Source organism: Podarcis muralis, chromosome 11, assembly GCF_964188315.1.
Source record: "Podarcis muralis chromosome 11, rPodMur119.hap1.1, whole genome shotgun sequence".
Taxonomy (NCBI): domain Eukaryota; kingdom Metazoa; phylum Chordata; class Lepidosauria; order Squamata; family Lacertidae; genus Podarcis; species Podarcis muralis.
Window position 1 is genome coordinate 57,171,826 of NC_135665.1, and position 26,334 is coordinate 57,198,159.

The window sequence follows — 26,334 nt, forward strand, 5'->3', positions numbered from 1 at the left end:
TCATATGGTCCTATTCTCCCTTACTCTTCAAACAAAATATATTGGGGTGTTAAGGTGAAGCATGCCTCCCATGTTAATTCTGCAAGCCGTGTGGAATTGGTGATAAGCTCTTGGTGGGTGCAATGCGGGAAGGCGTGGAGCCCGAGAGAGAGAGGGCCAGTTGATTGATGTCACTGCCTTGGTACACAAAATATATTTTGTTGCAGTGGAGCCTTTGGAGCAGAAGCCACTGGATGAGGAGGGTGGGAGAGGAAATCTCATCTCAGGAAATCAACTCCGCCGATTTGTATTTAATTGCCGTCCCCCTCGATAAGGAACGGTCCCAGAACCCAACAGCTGTCAGCACCCACACGGCCAGAGAGTTAAAATTATGGGCAAAGAGGAGGCCAGGATGTTTAAATATGGAAGAGGGACGGCCTGGACCGAAACTTGAGCAAATCGAACCTGCTTGTTATGATCATGCTATTACATGGAAATGTGCAATTATGTCCGAAAATTGCATGTTTCTGCTGGTGGGTCAGGCAGTCGCCGTTTTACTCATTTCCTCCACAAAGGGATAGAATGGAAATCGCCAGATGCCAACTGCTGAGGGGAGGGAAAGCTCCCCTCCCCTTCCAAGACATTTTGACTCAATCTAAGGTCATTTGGAACTCCATTATGGGGCCCTTGTCAAGGACAGAAAATCCCAGGTTCCTGGTGGCCGTGCACTTAGAATATTGATGCTGGTTCCTAGAGATGTGGCGGTGACTTCAGGACAGCTAAACTGTCTTCTTCCAGCTCTACTGGCCCCATAAGCCTTCACTGGACATTTCTAGAGCTCTCCAGCTTACCTTATGTTGCTTGTTGTGTTTGCGTTTTGGTACTGACATTATGGAAGACTTTCCCAAGGTGCTTGGCAGTGCCCTAAGGAGTTTCCCAGATACTTACTCCAGATACTTCAAGATCATCACCCATTACAAGTTTGTTTCTGGGTTTGATTCAATTCTTAATTTCAAAGTTTTAAGCCAATGTATCTGAACAGCTGAGGACGCAGGTGGCGCTGTGGGTTAAACCACAGAGCCTAGGGCTTGCCAATCAGAAGGTCGGCAGTTCGAATCCCCGCAACGGGGTGAGCTCCCGTTGCTCGGTCCCTGCTCCTGCCAACCTAGCACTTTTAAAACACATCAAGTGCAAATAGATAGATAGGTACCACTCTGGCGGGAAGGTAAACGGCGTTTCCGTGCACTGCTCTGGTTTGCCAGAAGCGGCTTAGCCATGCTGGCCACATGACCCGGAAGCTGTCTGCAGACAAACGCCGGCTCCCTTGGCCTATAGAGCAAGATGAGTGCTGCAACCCCAGAGTCGTCCGCGGTTGGATTTAACAGTCAGGGGTCCCTTTACCTATCTGAACATCAGCCTACTCCCGTAGGAATCTGCCTAGTTGTTGAAATGATCTAAGATCTGACTCTGGGTGCATTGCACATATCTTCCAAAGGAAGGTGTGTAACTACCAGTGACAGGGTCTTCTAAGTAATGGCACCTTGCTTGCTCTTTCTTCTTTCCATTTGTTGATGCCTAATTCATTGACATTCAGGTTCCGGGTGAAGGCTAAGGCTGCCATCCCAGCTCCTTTCACCTGGGAGTAAGCCCTGATGAATTCAGGAGGATTTACATCTGAGTAGACCAAGTTAGGGTTGTTTCCCCATGCGTTGGGTTCGTGGCAGAAAATCTGCTTCGCTTAGCGTGGACCTTTCTGCAGCCAAAATAGCACCACCAAGGCAGACAAAGAGCTATCAGCAGGCTTGGGGAGACACTAGATCAGCGGTTCTCAACCTGTGGGTCCCCAGATGTTGTTGGACTACAACTCCCATCATCCCTGAGCTCTGGCTTTGCTAGCTAGGGGTAGTGGGAGTTGTAGTTCAACAACATCTGGGGACCCACAGGTCGAGAAAGGCAACACTAGATGAAGACTGAGCACGCTCCGTGGGCACAGAATGCTGTCTGAGGGGCAAAGCGGAACACCATGGGTGAGGTGGGAATGGAAGGGAGTATCTGGAAAAGGGGCCAGGGCTGAATGGCTGCAGCCCTGAACAAGAACACTCCAGAGGGCAACCCCATTTTTACACATATTTCCCCCCCACCTCTCTTTACTTGCTCTCCCTTAGAAAAATAAATAAATACCGGCTACACTATTGCTTCTCTGTAGTAGGCAATTTTTCACAGCAGAGAATCTGAAGTTGAAAAGAGGGGTGGAGTAGGGACACGACGAACCCCGAGATAAATCTCGAAGCACTGCAGATTGCAAAGCAAAGCCTCTTTCAGAGGCCAGGGTGGGTTTGGCTGCGGTTTCGCAAATATAGTCTCCAGGGTGTGTCCAGGGGAGGTTTGCAATAACAAACTTGGCCTGAGCCCCACATGCCAAAAGGAGAGACAATGGCAGGTTTCCCCCTCCGGCTGTGATCTTGTGGTGTTGTGTGGTTGGGTGTGTGTGTGCGTTGGAGGAGTGGCGGGGGGGGGGGGGACGAAAGAGAGAGCAGAGGGAGGGTTGTTGATTGCTGGTGCTCATAAGGCGGTTCAGGAGATTTATGAGCCAAAGCCTGCCTCGCTTGGAATGCTTCGTGGCTCGGGGGAGTGGGCGTCTCGGCGGATTAATGGATTCTGGTTTTTACCTTGCAAGCTTGAATTTCAAACCCCAACCCTGTACAGACTGGCTTGAAGTTTATTTTCAGCCAGTGATGGCTGCCGTTTTTATATGCAGAACGGAGAAGGCTGCTCCCAACCAAAGCTCTTTCAGGTCATACACACTCTCTCCATGTACAGAGTCCGTTCCCGAACCGCTACAAAGACCGGGCTCTCGTTCAACAATTTTTGACCCCTTCCTGCACAAGTGTCTCCCATAAGCCGTGTGCGTAGGGTGCGCCTTTCTGCATCGCTCCTCAAAAAGCGAGACCGTTTTGCATAAAAATGCACATGCGCTAACTTATATTCAGGTTAAGAAACAATTGCAGTCACAGGGCCGTCTTAAGCATATCCGGCGCCGTGGTGCAAAGCTCCCTCTGGCGGCCCCCTCTCCCTGTTTCCCAGAGTTTTTTAGGGAGGCCGGTGCTGCCGGCGGGGCTGGAGGAGGCGGGCAGCAGCTGGAGGGCGGCTCCTCCTGCGGGGAAGAGGCAGAGGCTGGACGCAGGGCCTCCCAGCTCAGCTGGCCACTTTGTGCCACGGTGGCCATGGCAGACGGAGGCTCCGGGTGCAGCGCTGCTTCGGCGTGGCATGGCAGAGGTGGGTGAGGGCAGCGAGCTGATGCCGGGAGGTGCCGCGTCCAGCCTCTGCCTCTTCCCTGGCGCCCTCCAGAACTTGGTACCCTGGCACCCCACACCACTAGCCTCTATGGGTAAGAGGCCCTTGTGCAGTCATTTAAATGAGAAATGCATCTCATCATAGCTGGGAAGACTGGGACCAGCAGTGGGGTAGCATGGGTTGTCAGCACCCGGGGCAAGGCAAGTAATTTGCACCCCCTAACCCTCTCTCTCTCTCCGCACCGCACGGCACGCCTGGCACCCCCCCTCCACAGTGGGCGGCGACCCGGCGGCTCGGCTCGGATTCACACAGCCAGCACTGCAGTGAGAGAGAGAGAGTGAGCCAGGTGGGGGCAGAGAGCTGCGATTGCGAGCGCGCCCCCCCATGTTGCACCCGGTGCGGCCGGCCCCCCCCTGCACCCCCCACGCTATGCCACTGGGGACCAGGTGACAGCCTGCTATCCAGTTGCTACTAACTTGGATGGAGAGCTTCAAAGCTCCCTCCTGCTCTCCCTTGTTTAGGTTCTTCATCTTCAAGCCGCCTTTCAAATAGAGGATGGTGCTCTCTAACAAGGCCACTCTACCCACGAGGGAGCTTTGCCAGACAGGCTGCACCTCTTCTAGCAGGAGCAAAGTCCCATCTTTTAGGACACGCCATTTGGTTGTAGAGAAGAAATGCATGTGGCATCAACTTAAAGTGTAGGAGAGGGGCAGGCAATATAGTGCCCTCCAGATGTAATAATAATAATAATAATAATAATAATAATAATAATAATAATAATAATAATAAATTTACTACTTATACCTTGCCCATGTGGCCAGGCCTCCGCAGCCACTCTGGGTGGTTTCCAACAGAATATTAAAACATGATAAAATATCAAACATTAAAAACTTCCCTAAACAGGGCTGCCTTCAGATGTCTTCTAAAAGTCAGGTAGTTGTTTATCTCTTTGACATCTGGTGGGAGGGCGTTCCACAGGACGGGTGCCACTACCGAGCAGGCCCTCTGCCTGGTTCCCTGTAACCTCACTTCTCACAGTGAGGGAACCGCCAGAAGGCTCTTGGCGCTGGACCTCAGTGTCCGGGCAGAACAAAGGTGGTGGAGATGCTCCTTCAGCTATATGGGCCACAAATTCCATCAGCCTTGGCCAACGTGGCTGATGGTAATGAATTAAGAGAGTTGTGGTCCACAACATTTGAAGGGCACCAGGTGTCTCCTGCTGGTGTAGATGATTATCAGGTTCTACAGAGCATTGTCCATGTGTAAGGTGGTTTGCACAATTTAAGAGAACAGAGCTGGATTTTGGGGAGCATGGTGGGTTCCCCCATACTGGGCACTGAGCTGCAGAGGTCAGCGTGACTATGATGTACTGAACGTGTACAACAGAAGGCGAGAGGTGGCGGGGGGGCACATTTTGACCTTGCATAGGGCGCTGCTGAAATTTGAATTACCATAGTCCGCCCCTGCCTAAGAGTCATGCAGTCTATAAATCAAGATGCGTGCGGCAACTGAGGAGGAAGAGAGAAATGTGGACACAGCAGTATGCACTTATTGCAGTTGCCTGTACAGTGGTACCTTGGTTGTCAAACTTAATCCGTTCCAGGACTCCTGGAAAGATTCAAAAACCAAGGTGCGGCTTCTGATTGGCTGCAGGACCTTCCTGCACTCAATCGGAAGCCATGGAAGCCACGTCGGATGTTTGACTTCCCAAAAATGTTTGCAAAACGGAACACTCACTTCTGGGTTCTGGAGCCAAAACGTTCAAGTAGCAACCAAGGTACGACTGTTCTTAGGACCCCTCCAGCATCCTTTATGTTGTGCAGTCATTACAATTTGTGCTCATGATGATATCGGGGCAGTTATATGCAATGCAGCTTCTGATACTGTTTGCACCTGGAAAGGTTTCCAGATGCATGTACTGCTTTGCTTCCAGTTGGCACACATCCTGCAACATACAAAATGAAAAGTGGTACTTCTGGTTACCTACTTAATTCATTCCAGAGGTCCGTTCTTAACCTGAAACTGTTCTTAACCTGAAGCACCACTTTAGCTAATGGGGCCTCCTGCTGCTGCCGCGCTGCCAGAGCACGATTTCTGTTCTCATCCTGAAGCAAAGTTCTTAACCCAAGGTACTATTTCTGGGTTAGCGGAGTCTGTAACCTGAAGCGTTTGAAGGAAGACAAAACAATCCTCTGGATCCCACCCATCTGGGATGTTAACGACCCATCAGTGGGTACCAGCACACTTGGTTATACTTCATTCAGGCTTTTATATGTGACTAGTCCAGGTGTCGGAGGATACAAAAACGGAAAAGGAAAGATTATTAATGGATAAACATGCAGACACATATCCTTCCAAACCCCCATGCCATGTTATTGTTTGTTGCATGTTGACACTAAAGCTTTAATTGTGAGCAAGCTGTGGCTGATGAGGGCTGTGTTTCAAAACATCTGAAGACAACCAGGCCTGTGAAGACTGGGACTGAAACAGTTTGGAAACAGATTATTTGAAGGAACGCCTGCACCCGTATAAACCGCCCCCCCCCCGGCCCAAGACTGGCCTCTGAATCCCCACTTGTAGACATGCTGTCAACATTCATCAAAATAGTGTGTACTAGAAATGCTGTCTTTTCGTTGGTGGCCCCATATCTCTGGAACTCTGCCTAGAAGAAATTCAAATGGCTCCTTCTTCATTAGTTTTCAAATGTAACATAAAAACCAAATTGTTCAAATCTCCATTCAGTGAAAAGTATTGCAAGTTGGGTTTTAAGCTGCGGCTTTTAGCTTTTGTCACTGGGATGTGTTATTTGCATTTTAAAAATAAATAAAATTGTTGCAGGGTTTTAATTCTCTGCCGTAAGCCATCTTGGGTGGTAGCAAGCCCCCCAAAGGCATCACTTAATTGCACTCTTAGCAAGGAGCACGCCCGGCAGAACAAAACAGGACTGACTTCTGAGTAGCCTTGGATAGGACTGCCCAGTTAATAAATAAAACAGAAAGGGGCTAGGAAGAGAAATGTCCGGCTTGCTGTTAGGTGTCACCTTCATCCCTCTCTCTCTCTCACTCTGTCTCGGTTTCTGCCAGTTTCACCCTGAAGGGCATGAGATTTTGAAGGTCACTGCAGAGCCGGCTGTTGCATCCTGTCCAGCAGTGCAGAGCAACACAGCTGTCGAATTGTCAGGCTGGCCAAAGGGCGGCTGGGAGAGGCCTTTTCTCCAGACTTATGTCAATGTTGTTTAGAGGGATAGTCGGGATAATTAGCAAATGATCTGAGGGGTGGGGGGTGGAGAGTGCAGTTCTTTTGCTGCAGGTAAACAGGCCTAGCCCTCTAGGTCATTGGAAGACACTGAACTGCGCAGAGACAGAGACAGAGCATTAGGGTTGGGGGATAAATTCGATTCAGTTTGCATTGAAAGGAGAGCCTAACTAAGCCTCTCTTTCCGAAACAATATGTGGACCGAAATGCAGCCATCAAAACTGCCCTTCTCAAAATTTGGCAGTGCAGTTCTTTAGCCAAGCAATGTGTACCAAAAATGCATATGCTCGTAATGTACGCTGTGGGTTAAACCACAGAGCCTAGGACTTGCCGATCAGAATGTTGGTGGTTCGAATCCCCACGACGGGGTGAGCTCCTGTTGCTCAGTCCCCTCTCCTGCCAACCTAGCAGTTTGAAAGCACGTCAAAGTGCAAGTAGATAAATAGGTACTGCTCCGCCGGGAAGGTAAACGGCATTTCCGTGCGCTGCTCTGGTTCGCCAGAAGCGGCTTAGTCATGCTGGCCACATGAACCAGAAGCTGTACACCGGCTCCCTCAGCAAATAAAGCGAGATGAGCGCTGCAGCCCCAGAGTCATCCACGACTGGACCTAACGGTCAGGGGTCCCTTTACCTTTAACCTATGTGCATTTAACATGTGCACATTCAGCTTTGCAGGCTAGGCAATTTTTTAAAAAAATTAAAAGGCAGGCAGCCATCGGGGGGGGGGGGTAGACAACCTTTGGCAATCCTGCATTTTCACCCAAAGTGTTTTGACTATACACTGTTTTGGCTTTAGGGGTAAGCCTGGGGTGTATTGGTGAAAATGACATAGAAATTTCCATTGCTGTGTATGAGGGGGAATTGGTTTGCAAAAATGTGTATATTAGGCAATACAGTGGTACCTCAGGTTGCATGTGCTTCAGGTTCAATACACTTCAGGTTACAGACTCCGCTAACCCAGAAATAATGCTTCAGGTCTTAACATTGCTTCAGGATGAGAACAGAAATTGTGCTCCAGCGGCGCGGCGGCAGCAGGAGGCCCATTAGCTAAAGTGGTGCTTCAGGTTAAGATCAGTTTCAGGTTAAGAACAGACCTCTGGAACGAATTAAGTACTTAACCCGAGGTACCACTGTATTGCACATAACATGCCAAGACTGGGAAAATGAGAAACTGAGAGAAACCAAAATGGGTGGCTTTTCCCATTCCTACAGGCTATAGATGCACTGCAACTGTGCTGAAGAGCACACATTTTCATTTAAGATCTAAACATGGTCAGCCATGGAAGGAGTCAGTGCTAAGCTTTGTATCTGGAATATTTTCTCTTGGGAAGTGAGCGATAACTAGGGATGGACGAATCTCACTTTCACAAGTTTTTGCCCTGCGTTCCAATCCATTTCTACATTAACCTGCAATTAGAAACATAAACTTTCCCTCAAAACAGTATTTTCAGCACTGTTGCTGCTTTTGAGGTGAGCTGTACCACTTGCAAAGTGTACAGACTGCTCCCCTCTGTACATGTGGAAGGAAGTTCTTTGCACCCAGAAAATTAGCTGTTGAGGAATGGGTTAGGCCAGAAACCTTTCTCCCTGGCATTTTAGCTTTCTGTGTGCAGGAAACCCCTTCGCATGCAGAAGCCCTCAGCCGTGTGACCTCCTATCCCACAATCTGACACAGCAAAGCCCACGCGCAGGTCTGCCTGTGAGAACAACATAGCCCAGGTGGGAAAAGGGGTGCCCTTAAAAACAGGTTTCTGCACATAAGGATGTCTTTTGTGCTGAATATAACCAAGGAAGTATCATGAAGGGCATTTATTAGGTGATTTCCCAAGATTTAAGGTGTCTCGAGTTAATGGTTTAAAACAAAACTTAAATAATACAGAAAACGCGGATTTAACACCACCAGAAAAACCCCAATAACCAGCCAAGCCGAAAGCTGCTGTTTTGCTTTTAGTTATTTGCTTGTTTTTATCCTGTATTTTATTCTGTGAACCGCCCTGAGATCTTAACGATGAAGGGCGGTGTATAAATCCTAATAAATTAAATTAAATTAATTGAGGAAGGTTGGCTTGCAAGAGCAGCTGCTCTCGGTTGCTGCGTTCATCCCCTCTCCCAAGGCCGGCCATCCTTCTCCCACACAGTAATTGCCAAGCGAGAGAGGCTGGCTGGCTGGGAGTGTGGGCAGTGGGCATGGCGCAGAGAGATAACCTCAAGGTCTCAGCTGCTGATTGATCTTCTGTGGGCGGGAGGGAAGTGGCACGCTTGAGGAAGCCCACGCCGTAAACATCGGACTGCTCTGCAATCAGAACACATTCCTTTCCCTCTGTACCCTGAGACAAGCTCCCCTGGACTTTTCAAGGTAGAAGAGTTGTTTAAGATGCACCAGCCATCGAAGCCGGTTCTAGGTTTCCAGCAGCGGCCGGGCAGAGAGGTCTCCGAATCTCCTTCATGCGTGTCCAACATGTATGTTTGCTGGTGTCTCTGGTCATTGCTTGGTGTCAGGGGTTCAGGGAAAGAGGCACAGGTGAGGGAGGAGGCGGAGAGCGAGGGGGAAGAATCCCAGGTCGATAAGGAAGAGGATGACAATGACTTGAGGGATTCCATGAGTCTTTCAAGTGAGTCGGAGGATTCCCAGAAGGGGGCGCCTGTGGTCAGGCCAAGGGGAGTCACAGGGGGGACTCGTCAGGAGCAGGGAACCCAGAGTGGGAGCTGGGAGTCGGGACCGGCTTCTCCGCCAGAGCGCAGTGAAGGGGGTGGAGATTCCAGAGTGACAGGGGAAGCAGGTCCCAAAGCAGAGAGGGAGGGGAGATCGGAGCAAGACATCCTCCCGGAAGGGGAGGAGAGTAGTGCAGGGAGTAGTGTAACTGTCAAGAGGAAGGTTAGAGGTTGCGAACGCGCGGCAAGTTCAAATGTGGAGGCGCGCGGAAGCACAGGGAGTCCGGAGGAGGAGCCAGGTCCCAAAGCACGCAGGAGGGGGGAAGAGCTGTCTGGGGATTCCGCGTCAGGGGAATCTAGGAGGGGCGAAACCCCAGGGGGCAGGAAGACCCTGCGGAAAAGGAAAGAAAGGAAGAGGTGGAGCAGCACAAGCCTCTTAAAGTGGTGCAGAGGAGGGACTGACTCAGAGGGGACTTCAGCGGTCTAAGCGTAACAGACGTGGGGCTGCGCGCCTCGGCTGTGGAGCGTACAATGCACTGCAATAAACATCTTTGTATATAAACTGGACTTGGCGTTGGTCTCTTGTGAGCTGGGACCTGAGGCAGCCCTGACACTTGGCTACGTTTGTTTGTTTTGCTATGTTTCTGAGCAAGGAAGCATAAGCCATCCACAAGACCGGAAAGAAAAAGAAGGTTTTCCTCATTCTTAGAGCCAAACAACATGTGATGTTAAGTGCATAGGAAAAAGTAAAGGGACCCCTGACCATTAGGTCCAGTTGTGACTGACTCTGGGGTTGCGGCGCTCATCTCGCTTTATTGGCTGAGGGAGCCAGTGTACAGCTTCCGGGTTATGTGGCCAGCATGACTAGGCCGCTTCTGGCGAACCAGAGCAGCGCACGGAAACGCTGTTTACCTTCCCGCGTGCTCATTAACCATTAATTATCATCTGCAAGAACAGGCCTGGGAATTGATTTGCCTCTGCAGTCCAATTTAATTCACCAAGAGGATTTTTGAAAGGGTTCTTCTGCAGCAGAAGCTTAGGCCTGTAGAAGCTGCTGAAAGCTCCTGGTGCTGGAGGCAGGGGCAAACCCCAGTCTCACACTCCCCTAAGGATATGTGTGGGAACCAATGAGATTGGGCAAGGGAGTGTTTTCCCCCCAGAGAGTTGCATCAATCTGGTGCCAAGGACAAGAAACAGCATCTAAAGCTGCTGTTGAGAATTTTCTTTCATCAAAATGATCACATCCATAACATAGCATGACATTAAGATTCTCACATATTTACATTTTATCTAATGCGCTAGCTAGCTAGCTGGAGATGTTGTGTATAAAAGGTAAAGGTAAATGGACCCTTGACCATTAGGTCCAGTCGTGGCCGACTCTGGGGTTGCAGCGCTCATCTCGCTTTATTGGCCGAGGGAGCCAGCATACAGCTTCCGGGTCATGTGGCCAGCATGACTAAGGCGCTTCTGGCAAATCAGAGCAGCGCACGGAAACGCTGTTTACCTTCCTGCTGGAGCGGCACCTATTTATCTACCTGCACTTTGACGTGCTTTCGAACTGCTAGGTTGGCAGGAGCAGGGACCGAGCAACGGGAGCTCACCCCGTCGCGGGGATTCGAACTGCCGACCTTCTGATCGGCAAGCCCTAGGCTCTGTGGTTTAACCCACAGCGCCATCCGCGTCCCGTTATGTGCATAGAATCATAGAATTATAGACTTGGGAGGGCTCTTGAGGGTCATGTAGCCCAACCCCTTGCAATATAGGGATCTCAACTGAAGCATCCATGACAGATGGTCATCCAACATCTGCTTCAAAGCCTCAAAGGAAGCGGAGTCCATAACCTCCCAAGGGTGACCGTTCCACCGCTGAACAACTCTTTCCGCATGTTCAATTGGGATCTCCTTTCTTGGAACTTGAAGCCATTGGTTCTAATTCTACCCTCCAGAACAGGAAAAAGCAAGCTTGCTCCCTCTTGATTTCCAATTGCAGCTTTCTTTCTCCGCTGGCTGGTTGGGTGAGCAGGCAGGCAGATTCTCACTATACAGTGGCATCTCGGGTTACAGATGCTTCAGGTTACAGGTGCTTCAGGTTACAGACGCTTCAGGTTACAGACTCCGCTAACCCAGAAATAGTACCTCAGGTTAAGAACTTTGCTCCAGGATGAGAACAGAAATTGCACAGCAGCAGTGGGAGGCCCCATTAGCTAAAGTGGTACCTCAGGTTAAGAACGGTTTCAGGTTAAGAACGGACCTCCGGAACGAATTCAGTTTTTAACCCAAGGTACCACTGTACTTCAATGTATAACAGCAACATGTTTTATTACTGATAACCTTATTATCCTGACCACTATCATACACACTAACAGCAAATTCTTTCTTGGAACGTGGATCTGTATGTAGGCAAAACAGTGCCGCCAATTCACAAAAAAAGCCCTAAATAGGGAGAACCATAAAAACATTCTATATGGGAGGCTAATAAATAAATTGCTGCTGCTGCTGTTACGTTGTGCAATGCCTCTGAAAGCAAGTTCACAGAGGAGTCAGCTTCCCCATGATGCAGGCAAACAACACGCTCTGTGCTGCCTCCAGCCTCTTGGGGCAACTTTGCTGTGCTGCAATGCTCAGGTGTGTTGCAGCGCCCCTGCCCGACCCTCTGCATCCGAGCAAGAGTTGCGCCTATAACACCAAATTTGGACCGGAGCTTGTGCTTCACTCACGCAGTGAAGCTGCACCCTCTGTGCTTGAAAAACCCATGCGGCACAGAACAAGTATTTCAGGGGATGGAAGGATGTGGGAGACACTGCGACCAAGGAGGAGTGCAGCGGCAGGGATAATTAAATGAAGGTGGAGGCCGAAGGCACAGGAGAATAATGGGAGGCGGCTCCATTTGTCGGGAACAGTCTAAATAAAGACCGAGAGCAGACAGAGGAGGGGAGGGAGGGAAGAGTGCAGGGCAGGGTGTGGGATGAGATCACGGAGGGCCTTGAAGGACAGAACAAGGAATTCAGTGCCTCGCGCACGGCGAGACGCGTTGTGTCTGGGGCACCTGGGAGCAGCCAACAATGTTAATCGTGATTCCCTTAATGTGCTTTCTGAAGGAGCAAAGATGGGGTGGCGATAAGGACTGCAGGAGTAGTGAGATGATAGATGGGCATTTAGGGTGGGGAAGCAGAGACAGGAAGGGCAGGGAGGCACCTTTGTGGGAAGGGGGGCTGGGGACGCTTTGTGCCGGGGACGGGAAACAAAAATTCAGTGTCAACGTAAGCTGGAATCTATAGCCTGGGTAAGCATGGCAATATTGATGGGGTGGCGCGTGGCGATCACACAGGGTCCCCGGACGTTTCACCGTCTATTGAGTCCTGTGCCACCACTTTATTTCCCGCTGCCACCACCCAGCCCTACCTGGTACAATACTGAGTCCACTCAGGGTTAAATTGGAACATAAACTTTTGTTTATTTATTGCAGTTTAACAAGCGTGTGGTTTCATAAACAGTATCAGTCAATTACATTCATGGGGTGCCTATCCAGACCTATAACTTCCGCTCCCTGCTCTCACTCCCTAAACCACCTCTCAGATATTTACTCGTCTTCCTAGCTCCTAACTGTTCCTGACAGCCTATTTCGCTACACCAACTCAACCTACCCACAGACTCTATCCCAATTCACTCCCACTCCAACCAACCACCCAACGAACTCCTCACTTCACCCTTCCCAGAGCTGGTTTTATAGTCCCTCTGACTCCACCCCCTGGATTCTGACTGGGCAGCCTGTTTAACTATTTCACCTCCAGCACTCTCTCATGTTAACGTCACATGAGGAAATAGTAAATTCTGGAGAAACCTTCCAGGGGCCACGTAGCAGGGTGGGCAGGACCAGGAGCAAAACTGGGTGGGCCAATGAATTGGCTGGATTTGTGGGCATCCGGCTCTTGCATTGAAAACAGTGAGGTTGATGAGTCCCAGGATCAGAGCATCATTCTCTGAGGTGGTCCTGTTCTGGCAGGCCCAGCCCAGGAAAATTCGCACAACCCCCTCTCTGTTGGCCTTTAGGAACACTCTAAATGGCCCTTCCATTTCAGAACTGTTTTATCTGTTGCTTTTATTCTGATGTTTTGCATTGTTTTTACCACTATTTTAAATTTTCAAATGTGAGCGCTGTGTTGGGCTGATCGGTTGCAAGCAATCCATCTTGGGAGGTTATAAAGCGATCTAGAAAGCCCTTAAAAGATGGCGGTGATGGTGATCAATTGCCTGTATCGAAAGGCAGATTGAGTCCCAGGTTTTGAAAGATTTTTCTTTCTGGGGATTTTGTGTCTCTGCTGTCTTCGAGGATAAATACGAATGCGCTAATTCATTTTGTATGTGTGTGTGTGTTTCATCCTAGGGCTCTAAGTGAGAATATGGCCAATGGCATTGAAGACCTTATAGGGATCCCATTCCCAAACCACAGCAGCGAAGTCCTTTGCGGCTTAAACGAGCAGCGGCACAACGGCCTCCTCTGCGATGTCATCCTCATTGTCCAGGACCAAGAATACAGGACACACAAGTCTGTCCTGGCTGCCTGCAGCCAATATTTTAAGAAACTCTTCACTACCGGCACTTTAGCAGACCAGCCCTATGTTTACGAGATTGACTTTGTTAAGCCTGAAGCACTTTCGGCAATCCTCGAGTTTGCCTATACCTCGACCCTCACCATCACCACCTCGAACCTCAAGCACATCCTCAACGCGGCCAGGATGCTGGAGATCCAGTGTGTCGTCAACGTCTGCCTAGAAATCATGGAGCCCAGTTTGGAGGAGGGAGACGAGAGGGAGGAGGAGGAGGAGGAAGAAGAGGACGATGAGGAAGAAGAGGAGGACGAGGAAGAAGAGGACGTGGGAGACTTCGCAAACCAGAACCTAACAGACGTCCAAGATGTTGGCTGCCACCAAAGTCCTTCCAAATCTGACCTCGCAGAGGAAGCTTACTCAGAGAGACCAAGTGGGTTCTCCAACCATTTTCAGGCGAACAACTCCAATGGCTCCTTGGGCGTGATAAGAGACTTCTCCATTGAGTCCCTCCTAAGAGAGAACTTGTACCCTAAATCTAGCATGCCAGAACGGAGGCCGGCTCTGTCTCCCTTTGTCCCTGACCTCTTCCCGCACTTGTGGAATGGAGACTTTGGCGCCTTTTCCCAGGTGGAGGAGCAGCAGGTGGACAATGGCCCCTTGGATCTGGTCATCCGGAAGAGGAAGATCAAGGAGGAGGAGAAGGAGGAACCTTCTCCCGCCCCGTTCCCCAATGACCTCTTCAAGGACATGTTTGCCAACAACCCGGTGACCCATTTGGGGCACATCAAGGCGGAGAATGATTACGGAGCCTACCTGAACTTCCTCAGCGCTGCCCATTTTGGGGGAGTCTTTCCTCGGTGGCCAGAAGAGAGGAAGATCAAGCCCAAGGCTTCCCAGCAGTGCCCCATCTGCAACAAAATAATCATGGGAGCCGGGAAGCTGCCGCGGCACATGAGGACCCACACGGGGGAAAAGCCATATATGTGCAATATCTGTGAAGTCCGATTTACCAGGTCTGCACACGTTAAAAAAATACTAGACACCCCAGCAGTTATAAGATTTTTTTACTATGTGGTATATAATGAGTGCATGCTTTATCCTGTTCTGTTTACAAAGACTTCAGGCTGTCATATGTACCTTTTGCTCTATAAGACTCACTTTTTCCCTCCCAAAAAGTAAGGGGAAATGTGTGTGCGTCTTATGGAGCGAATACAGGCTGCGCAGCTATCCCAGAAGCCAGAACAGCAAGAGGGATCACTGCGCAGCAATCCCTCTTGCTGTTCTGGCTTCTGAGATTCAGAATATTATTTTTTCATGTTTTCCTCCTCCAAAAACTAGGTGGGTCTTATGGTCTGGTGTGTCTTATAGAGCGAAAAATACGGTAGTTATTTTCTCCCCGCCCCTCCATCTTAATCCTCACAGCAACCCTGACAGGTAGGTTGGGAGGAGATGCAGTAGGTGTCATGCGCAGCTGGGGTCTTGAATCATGATCTCCCGGGTCTTAGTCGAATGCCTTGGCCCAAGATTGGAGAAAATGTAGACCTACAGGTGTCGCTGGGCTCCCACTGCCATCAACCCCAATTAAAAGGTGGAAAGGTCAGGGATGATGGAACCTGAAGTTAAACAGCCTCTGGAGGAAAATGTGTTTCTCGTCTTTGCACAAAGAATTCCTCAGTGCGAAGAAATCAGCTCGAATAGGAACAAACACTCTGTACTCCTAACAAACCACAGTTTACAGGATTCTGCAGGGGAAACCGTGGTTGTTTAAAGTGATATAATAGTGCTTTAAATGGATGGTGCAGGTGTGGCCCAGGTCTGTTTTTAATAGCGTCACTTGTACACTATGGGAACTCGGGGAATGGCAAAGTTGGGCGTCTGCTTAGGGCTCACACCTCAGCAGGAGCCCACCAGTCCTTGGGATAGCTCAGTCGGTAGAGCACGGGACTCGTAATCTCAGGGTTGTGGGTTCAAGCTCCAGGTTGAGCAAAAGATTCCTGCATTGCAGGGGGTTGGACTAGATGGCCCTCAGGTCCCTTCCAACTCTTTGATGATTCTATGATAAGAGCCCTCCCTCTTGCTGCAGTGAGGAGGTAGACTTGGTGAGGAAGGACAGGCATGAGGGAATTAATAATAATAATAATAATAATAATAATAATAATAATAATAATAATAATAATAATAATATATTATTTATACCCCGCCCATCTGGCTGAGTTTCCCCAGCCACTCTGGGCGGCTCCCAATCGAGTTTTAAAAACAATACAGCATTAAATGTTAAAAACTTCTGCCTTCTGAAGGGCTGCCTTCAGATGTCTTTTAAAGATAAGATAGCTGCTTATTTCCTTCACATCTGAAGGGAGGGCGTTCCACAGGGCGGGCACCACTACCGAGAAGGCCCTCTGCCTGGTTCCCTGTAACCTCACTTCTCACAGTGAGGGAACCGCCAGAAGGCCCTCAGCGCTGGACCTCAGTGTCTGGGCTGAAAGATGGGGGAGGAGACGCTCCTTCAGGTATACAGGACTGAGGCCATTCAGGGCTTTAAAGGTCAGCACCAACATTTTGAATGGTGCTCGGAAACGTACTGGGAGCCAATGCAGATCTCTCAGGACTGGTGTTATGTGGTCCCAGCGGCCACTCCCAGTCACCAGTCTAGCTGCCGCATTCTGGATTAATTGCAGTTTCCGGGTCACCTTCAAAGGTAGCCCCACGTAGAGCGCATTGCAAGCGGGAGATAAGTAGAGCATGCACCACTCTGGCCAGACAGTCCGCGGGCAGATAGGGTCTCAGCCTGCGTACCAGATGGAGCCCTATGAGGAACGAGTTGCCTGAGAGCCCTCCAGGACTGGGAACTGATGCCGTCTGAGTGCCTTTATTAACAGGCTAAGTCAACCTCATGCCGGCTGGCGATGAGAAAGGGGAGGCAGTGAAGAAAGTCAGAGATGCCCCCCAGAAAGCTGCTGCCTGGAGTCAGCGTCTCCGTCTCCCAGTTGTAATCTCCAATATCATGTTCTGGTTGAGAGTATTATTATGCTAAAAGACCGTGCTCATTAACCATTAATTATCATCTGCGAGAACAGGCCTGGGAATTGATTTGCCTCTGCAGTCCAATTTAATTCACCAAGAGGATTTTTGAAAGGGTTCTTCTGCAGCGGAAGGTTAGGCCTGTAGAAGCTGCTGAAAGCCCCTGGTGCTGGAGGCAGGGGCAAACCCCAGTCTCTCGCTCCCCTAAGGATATGTGTGGGAACCAATGAGATCAGGCAAGGGAGTGTTTGGTTCCCCAGAGAGTTACATCAATCCGGTACCAAGGACAAGAAACAGCATCTAAAGCTGCTGTTGAGAATTTTCTTTCATCGAAATGATCACATCCATAACATAGCATGACATTAAGATTCTCACATATTTACATTTTATCTAATGCGCTAGCTAGCTAGCTGGAGATGTTGTGTATAAAAGGTAAAGGTAAATGGACCCTTGACCATTAGGTCCAGTCGTGGCCGACTCTGGGGTTGCGGCGCTCATCTTGCTTTATTGGCCGAGGGAGCCGGTGTACAGCTTCCGGGTCATGCGGCCAGCATGACTAAGCCGCTTCTGGCAAACCAGAGCAGCGCACGGAAACGCCATTTACCTTCTCGCCGGAGCGGTACCTATTTATCTACTTGCACTTTGACGTGCTTTCAAACTGCTAGGTTGGCAGGAGCAGGGACCAAGCAACGGGAGCTCACCCCGTCGCAGGGATTTGAACCGCAACCTTCTGATCGGCAAGTCCTGGGCTCTGTGGTTTAACCCACAGCGCCACCCGCGTCCCTCTCATATTGTGTATATATTGCAGTTAATGTGAGTTGAATGGGGAGGGTGCATAGGAACCGGACAGTGTGCCTTTTTAGCACACAGATAGTCATATTTGGGTTCAATAAGCTGAAATATATACGAACCTTTTAGCCGCACCTGCTTCACTCCCTCCTTCTGCAGCCAACTCCCAACCATGGCTTCCTATCCTGGCTTGTTATATTAACCATAGTTTCCTAGTTTGGGTGTAACAGGGAACAGTGGTTCACAGAAGACATCCTGGTTTGTTTGCTCACTTTGGCAAGGGGTGCAAGCATCTGTGACCCACTCAGATGTTGGGCATGGTTGCCACTTGAGTGTGTGAAAGATGCACAAACCCCACATCTCTCAACGTTGCTTTCGGGATTACTCACATTCAGTGTGAGCATTTGGCCTTGAGTTTATCTGCTGCGGTGTAGCCAATCTGCACACCAGCAGCTAAGTAGACCTAGGGGACATGAATGTAGCAACCATGGCGGAAAAGGCTTGGGAAACCGCTTGTGGCAGCCTTCTAGCAATCTGGTTGTGTGCATTTGGCACCGTGCCCGGGGCATGGCTTTTGGCACCCCATCACCAAGGCCCCCAGCAATCTTCAGTTGCCACTTCACATCAAAAAAACAATTTCAACAGCAGTCGCTTGTGGCCAACTCTGCCAGTTTGGAAACAAATCGCTGCACGGGCTTTCCCCTTTCCCATCACACATGCAGTTAGTTTTATGACTGTGCTCCGATGCTTGTTTATTTCACTCTAAAGCCAGGTTGGTAAGTTCTGTTGGTAGGAAGGGCCATAGCTCAGTAGAAGAGTATCTGCTTTGCATGTAGAATAATAATAATAATATAATAATAATAATAATAATAATAATAATAATAATAATAATACATTAAAATGTCACACATTAAAACCTTCCCTGAACAGGAATGCCTTCAGATGTCTTCTAAATGTCAGGTAGTTGTTATCTCTTTGACATCTGGTGGGAGGGCGTTCCACAGGCGGGCACCACCACCGAGAAGACCTTCTACCTGGTTCCCTGTAGCTTTGCTTCTTGTAGTGAGGGAACCGCCAGAAGGCCCTCGGTGCTGGACCTCAACGTCCAGGCTGAACAATGGGGGTAGAGATGCTGGTTCTGGTTCAATTCCTGGCACCCCCAGACAGGACAGGGGAAGATTTCTGCCTGAAATCCTGGACTTTCACAGCCGTTCAGCATAGGCAGGCCTGAACTAGATGAACTGATGTTCTGACTGAGTGAAAGACAGCTTCCTATTTCTGTGATCGCGGAAGTTTCTCCAGAGGCATTGCCCCTCCTTTGTTGCTGCCTTCAAACAAAATGAGGGAAAGAAAGAAGCTGCGCTTCTGTCACTGCTCGTGAAGACCCTCAACCCCAAGGAACAGCTGAAGAATTTCTCTTGCCCTTGGAAAAAATGGTGAAATGGTACCCTGCCCCCCACCCACCACTATAAAGGTAAAGGGACCCTTGACCATTAGGTCCAGTCGTGGCCGACTCTGGGGTTGCAGCACTCATCTCGCTTTATTGGCCAACATGACTAAGCCACTTCTGGCGAACCAGAGCAGTGCACAGAGAAACACCGTTTACCTTCCCGCCAGGGTGGTACCTATTTATCTACTTGCACTCTGACGTGCTTTCGAACTGCTAGGTTGGCAGGAGCAGGGACCGAGCAACAGGAGCTCACCCCGTCGTGGGGATTCGAACCACCGACCTTCTGATCGGCAAGTCCTAGGCTCTGTAGTTTAACCCACAGCGCCACCCGCCTCCCTATAATAATAGAATAGAATAGAATAGAATAGAATAGAATAGAATAGAATAGAATAGTGGACCCACCACTATATTGTTCCACAAATAGGGTAGAGAATTTCAAGAGGCCATTGGTACCCAGCAATCATTCACTGTAGCTGCTCTATTTTCCAGGCAGCAGTCTGGGGGCTGGAAGTATATTCTAGCATGCAAATAGACCCCTATTACAGTACCTTCTCTGTTGCTACCACCTGACATTTCCATTGCAAAAACAAGGGTCTGGGTTCTCCTGTTAAAGATGGCAAGGCTCTTTTATACAGCAGGCCTCACCTAGCAAGTAAGGATTTCCTAAGACGTGCAGGGCATTATATACAAAACTCAAAGAGACACATGCACATTCAGATCAGAGAATCAGAGTTGTAGAGTTGGAAGAGGGTCATCTGGTCCAACCACTGCAGATGACTAGATGACTCAATGAGATCCAAGAAAGGCGAGTCTACCAGCTCTTGTGGGAGTCTACTCCATTGTTGAACAGCTCTTACTCCCAGAAAGTTCTTCCTGATGTTTAGTTGGAATCTCCTTTCTTGTAACTTGAAGCCATTGGTTCAAGTCCTATACTCCAGAGCGGCAGAAAACATACTTATTCCATCTTCCATATGACAGTCCCTTAGGTATTTGAAGATGGCTATCATGTCTCCTCTTCTCCAGACTCCTTCAACCGTTCCTCATCAGGTTTGGTTTCCAGACCCTTGATCATCTTGGTTGCCCTCCTCTGCACATGTTCCATCTTATCAATATCCTTCTTGAACTGTGTCACCCCGAACTGGACACAGGTTTCTAAATGCAGTCTGGCCAAGGCAAAATAGAGCGGTAGAGTGGACGCTCGTGTTGCAAACATGATCCATGCGGGGTGCACATTCGCAACCTGCAACGTTCGCAACCCACAGCGGCGCGTCTGCGCACGCGCGGGTCGCATTTTGGTGCTTCTGCGCATGCACAAAGCACAATTTAGCGCTTCTGCGCATGCGCAACCCCCGAAACCTGGAAGTAACCTGTCCTGGTACTTCCAGGGTTTGGTGGGTCCGTAACCCAAAAAAACACAACCTGAAGCGTCTGTAACCTGAGGTATGACTGTATTATGGCTTCCCATGATCTGATGTGGAATCTTTCTCACGAGCATGCACACACTTAACTTTAGGGAGGAAGTATATTCACAAGAAGAGCACTAGCAGATCATATCAAAGGTTCACCATCCCATTTCCCCCAGTAGCCAACTTGATGCCTATTTAGGAAGACCACCAGCAACAGGGTGGCTTTAACTTCCACCCTTAGCAAGGCAAGATCTGCCTTTTCGTGCCGGTGAGCACATCTGGAATTTTGAGGAAGCGCTGTGGGCATCAGTCACAATTCACATTTAAAGTAACACTGCTCCTATACTGGGAGGCTCATTTTCCTTATGAACAAAACTGTTTTGACGCTTTCCAGTTACAGTCTGGCAGGGCTTCCTGGGATCCACTAAGATGGCTTTGTGGCCTTAGAAGTTGGCTCCAAAATCAGACAGAGAACCTATGTCTCTCCAGATTATCAATGGTCTCCAATTCCCATCAGCTTCAACCAGCATGACCCCTGGTGATGGATGATGGAGGGTTGGCAGTTCGGCAATCTCCAGAGCGCTACGGGTTCCCCAGTCCATGGTGGCACCAAGTTTGTGCCAAGTGCCCTGGCGTTGCAAAAACAAATGCTAAGATCATAGCAGTATTTGAAAGTGCTGCTGCAGTTTTGTGTGGAGTTTTTACTTTTATTTTAAGGACTGCATCATGCCAAGCCATGATTCATGCATCCTTGGACTGGTATCAACATGCAAGTTGATGACAGGACCATTTGCAAATCCATTGTGCACAGAGGGAGGCAATTGCTCTTTCCTGACCTGCCCAGGTTGCATCATGCTGTTTGCGAACCCTCTGAAGGGCTGGTTCCAAGAGCACTAGCTGTGACCTTGCATGCCGGTACAGCTCACCTTGGAATGAATGGATGGGGCTGAGCTGTGGAACATGGTGGAATTATTGGGCTTATTAGTTTACAGCTTATTAGTTTATGGCAGCTAGACTGGTGACTGGGAGCGGCCGCCGAGACCACATAACGCCGGTCTTGAAAGACCTACATTGGCTCCCAGTACGTTTCCGAGCACAATTCAAAGTGTTGGTGCTGACCTTTAAAGCCCTAAACGGCTTCGGTCCTGTATATCTGAAGGAGCATCTCCACCCCCATTGTTCTGCCCAGACACTGAGGTCCAGCGCCGAGGGCCTTCTGGCAGTTCCCTTGCTACGAGAAGCCAAGTTACAGGGAACCAGGCAGAGGGCCTTCTTGGTGGTGGCGCCCGCCCTGTGGAACGCCTTCCCACTAGATGTCAAAGAGAACAACAACTACCAGACTTTTAGAAGACATATGAAGGCAGCCCCGTTTAGGGAAGCTTTTAATGTTTAATAGACTATTGTATTTTAATATTCTGTTGAAAGCTGCCCAGAGTGGCTGGGGAAACCCAGCCAGATGGGTGGGGTATAAATAATAAATGATGATGATGATGATGATGATGATTATAGTGCCATCAGTCGACATGGTGCTTTCTCACATAGCCAAAAGGGGCACACCCTCTACATGGAGGAGCTTATGGTGTAAAAGTTGAGGGTGATGGAGAATGGATTGCGGGGGGAGAGGGAACAAGGGGTGCACAGTCCTTGGTGCTTCACCTCAAAAAATACATTGCATTGCTGGGAAACATACATAAGGGATAGCCAGCATTGCGTCATCGAGATGTTTTGGCCAAAGCCCAGGAATGATGAGCTTTGTAGTCCCACCCAGAGGGTACCAGATCGGCTACGCACTTTCATCAGAGTAAGTCCTATTGAATTAGATGCCTCTTACGTCTGAGCAGAGAAGCGAACAATTGCTCTGTTAAATGAATGAAGGGTTGGAAAACTAGAAGGACAGATCAAAGGGCTTGAGGTCTTTTAGTCTAGAAGAAGAAATGATTCAGCAGGGAGTCGGTGAAGGTTGAGGTGTCACAAAACGGTGACGAGAAAGCTATGGGTAGACAGAAGCTTTTCTCCCTCGCTCATAATGCTAGAACTCAGGGATGAAACTGAATCTTGGAAGATTTAGGATGGGTAAATGGAGGACTTCTTCATACAAATACATACCGTATTTTTCACTCTATAAGATGCTTCAGACAATAAGATGCACCTAGTTTTTGGAGGAGGAAAACAAGAAGAAAAAAGTTCTGAATCCCAGAAGCCAGAACAGCAAGAGGGATCACTGCGCAGTTTCTGGGATAGCCGCGCAAAGCCTCTTCAGGGCAGGAGTGTTCTTCCCGCTGCCCTGAAGAGGCTTCATGTTGCTATCCCAGAAGCCAGAATAGCAAGAGGGATCGCTGCACAGCTAAAGCAGTGATCCCTCTTGCTGTTCTGGCTTCTGGGATAGCTGTGCAGCCTGCATTCGCTCCATAAGACGCACACACATTTCCCCTTACTTTTTAGGAGGGAAAAAGTGAGTCTTACAGAGTGAAAAATACGGTAATTGAAGCATGGAAGTGGTGACGGTCCCTGACTTATGTGTCTTTAAGAAGATGAAAGGCGTGTTTCTGGTGGAAGATCAAAGGCTGTTAGCCAGGATGGCAACATAGAACCTGCATGTTCAGGTGCAGTATACTTCTGAATATCAGCTGATGAGGAGCATCTACAGGAGAGGACCATCACCTCCAAGCCCTGCTTATGGGCTCTGGTTGGGCTTGGACAGCATACGAAGCAGACCACTGGAGGTTTCTTAGGGACAATGATCAAATGCATTTTCCGGCTTTGCTTCAGCTGGGAATGGGTGGGGTGTCTCAACCTGTGTGCAAGGTAAACAGAAGAGCTTGGCTACACCCAGAATACACTGTGCACCAGAGAAGTGTTTCTTATTGTTGTTTTAAGTGGCAAGCCATCCGTATAGAAGCCATGCGGGCTGACTGTGTAACAGGGTGGAGTTTGCACAAAGGACAAAGGCGCTCACAAGAGCCCTCCCTGTGACCCTGTTTCTCAGACTGATCTTGTGACGCCACTGTCAAGATGTTCAGCACCTGGCCAATGACGTGGTGCAGCAAAAGTGGGCATGCGTTGAGAAATTAGAATTAGAAATTTATTATTACGGTCATAGACCAGTTCCAGGTCACTTACAATATCAGGAAAATCTTAAAACACAACAGGGATACATTGAATTGCAATTGGGTATAACAGAGACAATTCAGATATAGTGGCAGTTAAATACCGTATTTTTTGCTCTATAAGACTCACTTTTTCCCTCCTAAAAAGGAAGGGGAAATGTGTGTGCGTCTTATGGAGCGAATGCAGGCTGCACAGCTATCCCAGAAGCCAGAACAGCGAGAGGGATCGCTGCTTTCGCTGTGCAGCGATCCCTCTTGCTACTCTGGCTTCTGGGATAGCAACATGAAGCCTCTTCAGGACAGCGGGAAAAACACTCCTGCCCTGAAGAGGCTTTGCGCGGCTATCCCAGAAATTGTGCAGTGATCCCTCTTGCTGTTCTGGCTTCTGAGATTCAGAATTAATTTCCTTGTTTTCCTCCACCAAAAACTAGGTGTGCCTTGTGGTCTGGTGCGTCTTATAGAGCGAAAAATACGGTGTGTGTGTGTGTATGAGTGCTGCAAAGCCAAATATTGGCATGTTTAAGGAAAGGGCCCTAGCTTAGTGGCAGAGAACCTGCCTTGCATGCAGAAGGCCTCAGATCCAACCCCCATCATCTCCAAGTAGAGCTGGAGAAACTCCATTTCGGAAACCTTGGAGAGCCAGTCAGCATGGGAGCCATGGGATGACACTTTGCCCAGGGCTCCCTCAGTCCTGGAGAGCCACTGCCAGTCAGCATGGGAGCCATGGGATGACATTTTGCCCAGGGGTCCCTCAACCCAGAAGCCAGCCCTGAATTACAGAGATGCTGCTGGCTGAGCTCTGCATCTAAGGCATGTTCACTGAGTTATGGCCCCTTCCCAATAAATAGTAGGACCTCTCCTGCCATCAGCACTATGCATTTAAAACATATTTAAAAGATGCTGTGGCTTCCCCCACAGAATCTTGGGAACAACAGAGCTCCCATTTCCATGGTGGCTTAGCCATCAGTCCTTCTTTCCAGGGAACTCTGGGAATTGTAGCTCTCTGAGGAGGACCAGTGTCTCCTAACAACTCTCAGCACCCTTAACTACATTTAAAACAGAATGGAAGATGCGGATTTGAGATGTGGGTTTGTGCTGCCACCTGCTGGCTCCAGGAACTTGCTGCTCGCTCAGTTCTTTGTGTGCTAAGCTTTCTGCACAGCGAGGTCCAGTTGCGGCATCTAAGATGGTTTCCAGGAATCATTGTTTGACTTGTGTCTGCATCTACTGTGGCAAAAAGTTGGAGGTTCCTCAGCCTTTTAGTTGTTGTGTTTGATGTGGCCTCTCTTCAGTTGCCTTGATCCAGTTCTTGGAAGTCAAGTCCCCAAATCCCAACTAGATTAGCCCATTTTAGAATCATAGAATTGTCATCTAGTCCAACCCTCTTCAATGCAGGGATCCTGCCCACAGCTGTCCCTGGGTGGGCTTGAACCACCATCCTGTTGGTTAAGAGCCAGACCCATCAAAAGAACTGTGCGTGCGAATTTGACAATGTAGCCCATGTCTTTACGCCGAGTACTGTTGGTTTTTTTTTCAATTGAATAAATTAAGAAAGTGGGACACGGGTGGTGCTGTGGGTTAAACCACAGAGCCTAGGACTTGCTGATCAGGTCGGCGGTTCGAATCCCCGCGACAGGGTGAGCTCCCGTTGCTCGGTCCCAGTTCCTGCCAACCTAGCAGTTCAAAAGCACGTCAAAGTGCAAGTAGATAAATAGGTACCGCTCCGGCGGGAAGGTAAACGGCGTTTCCATGCACTGCTCTGGTTCGCCAGAAGCGGCTTAGTCATGCTGGCCACATGACCCAGAAGCTGTATGCCGGCTCCCTCGGCCAGTAAAGCGAGATGAGCGCCGCAACCCCAGAGTCGGTCACGACTGGACCTAATGGTCAGGGGTCCCTTTACCTTTACCTAAATTAAGAAAAGTAAGTATGGAGGAACAGGTATTGTTCTCTCCATGATTAAACTACCCAAGGATTCTTGGAGTTGTTGTTTTTTTAAAAAAGGTTAGCCAGTCATCTCTTAGAGATGCTTCAAAACACCTAAAGGAGCCAATGAATGTAATACAGTATAGCAGTTGCCAAGCGATTGCTGTGGCACTTTCTGGAACTGCCACCAAGACTGAAATCGTGGGGCCCATGTTTAGTAAGCGGCACCCACCCACCTGGGGATTGTTACAGTTTATTTACATGCCACCAAAAAGGCCCCCCCCAAGGCAGCTTCCAGAGAAGAAACGCATAAATTCAAAAATGCATATTACAATTTATTTTTTTGAAAATTCAAAACGGGATCTTAACATTTCAAAAACGTGAAGATCCACATGAAGGCCTCTGTGACAGGCATCTGGTTGTTGACATTTTTAGGAGCAGAATGTTTAACTGGCAGTGGCCTAGAAGTGCTTTCCTCATATTTATATTCTTTTATGATGTTCATCTGGTGTGGTGAAGTGGTTAAGAGCGGTAGTCTCGTAATCTGGGGAACCGGGTTTGCTTCCCCGCTCCTCCACATGCAGCTGCTGGGTGACCTTGGGCTAGTCACACTTCTCTGAAGTCTCTCAGCCCCACTCACCTCACAGAGTGTTTGTTGTGGGGGAGGAAGGGAAAGGAGAATGTTAGCCGCTTTGAGACTCCTGAAGGGGAGTGAAAGGCGGGATATCAAATCCAAACTACTCTTCTTCTTCTTCTTCTTCTTCCTTATGGAGTATTAAAAAGCAATGTTTATACAATTTCTAATTGAACGTTTCCCCTTAACTGTTCTCTTCAAAGTTGTGTTTCTCTTAAGGGTTTTGTGGTTCTTTTCCTTTAGCTATAGTCCATCAACACTGAATGGCCCACAGA

The 26,334-nt window shown here is 49.0% G+C and overlaps 1 protein-coding gene across 3 annotated transcripts in view; it reads left to right on the forward strand.

Annotated features, from left to right (window-relative positions):
* The window catches only part of ZBTB7C (zinc finger and BTB domain containing 7C), a 248,341-nt gene that overhangs the window by 214,605 nt on the left and 7,402 nt on the right, over window positions 1-26,334 (forward strand). For all 3 annotated transcript variants that reach the window (XM_028748782.2, XM_028748781.2, XM_028748783.2), the window contains one exon: window positions 13,564-14,742. In XM_028748782.2, coding sequence (XP_028604615.2) covers window positions 13,564-14,742 — 1,179 coding nt within the window. The remainder of the gene's footprint in view (window positions 1-13,563; window positions 14,743-26,334) is intronic.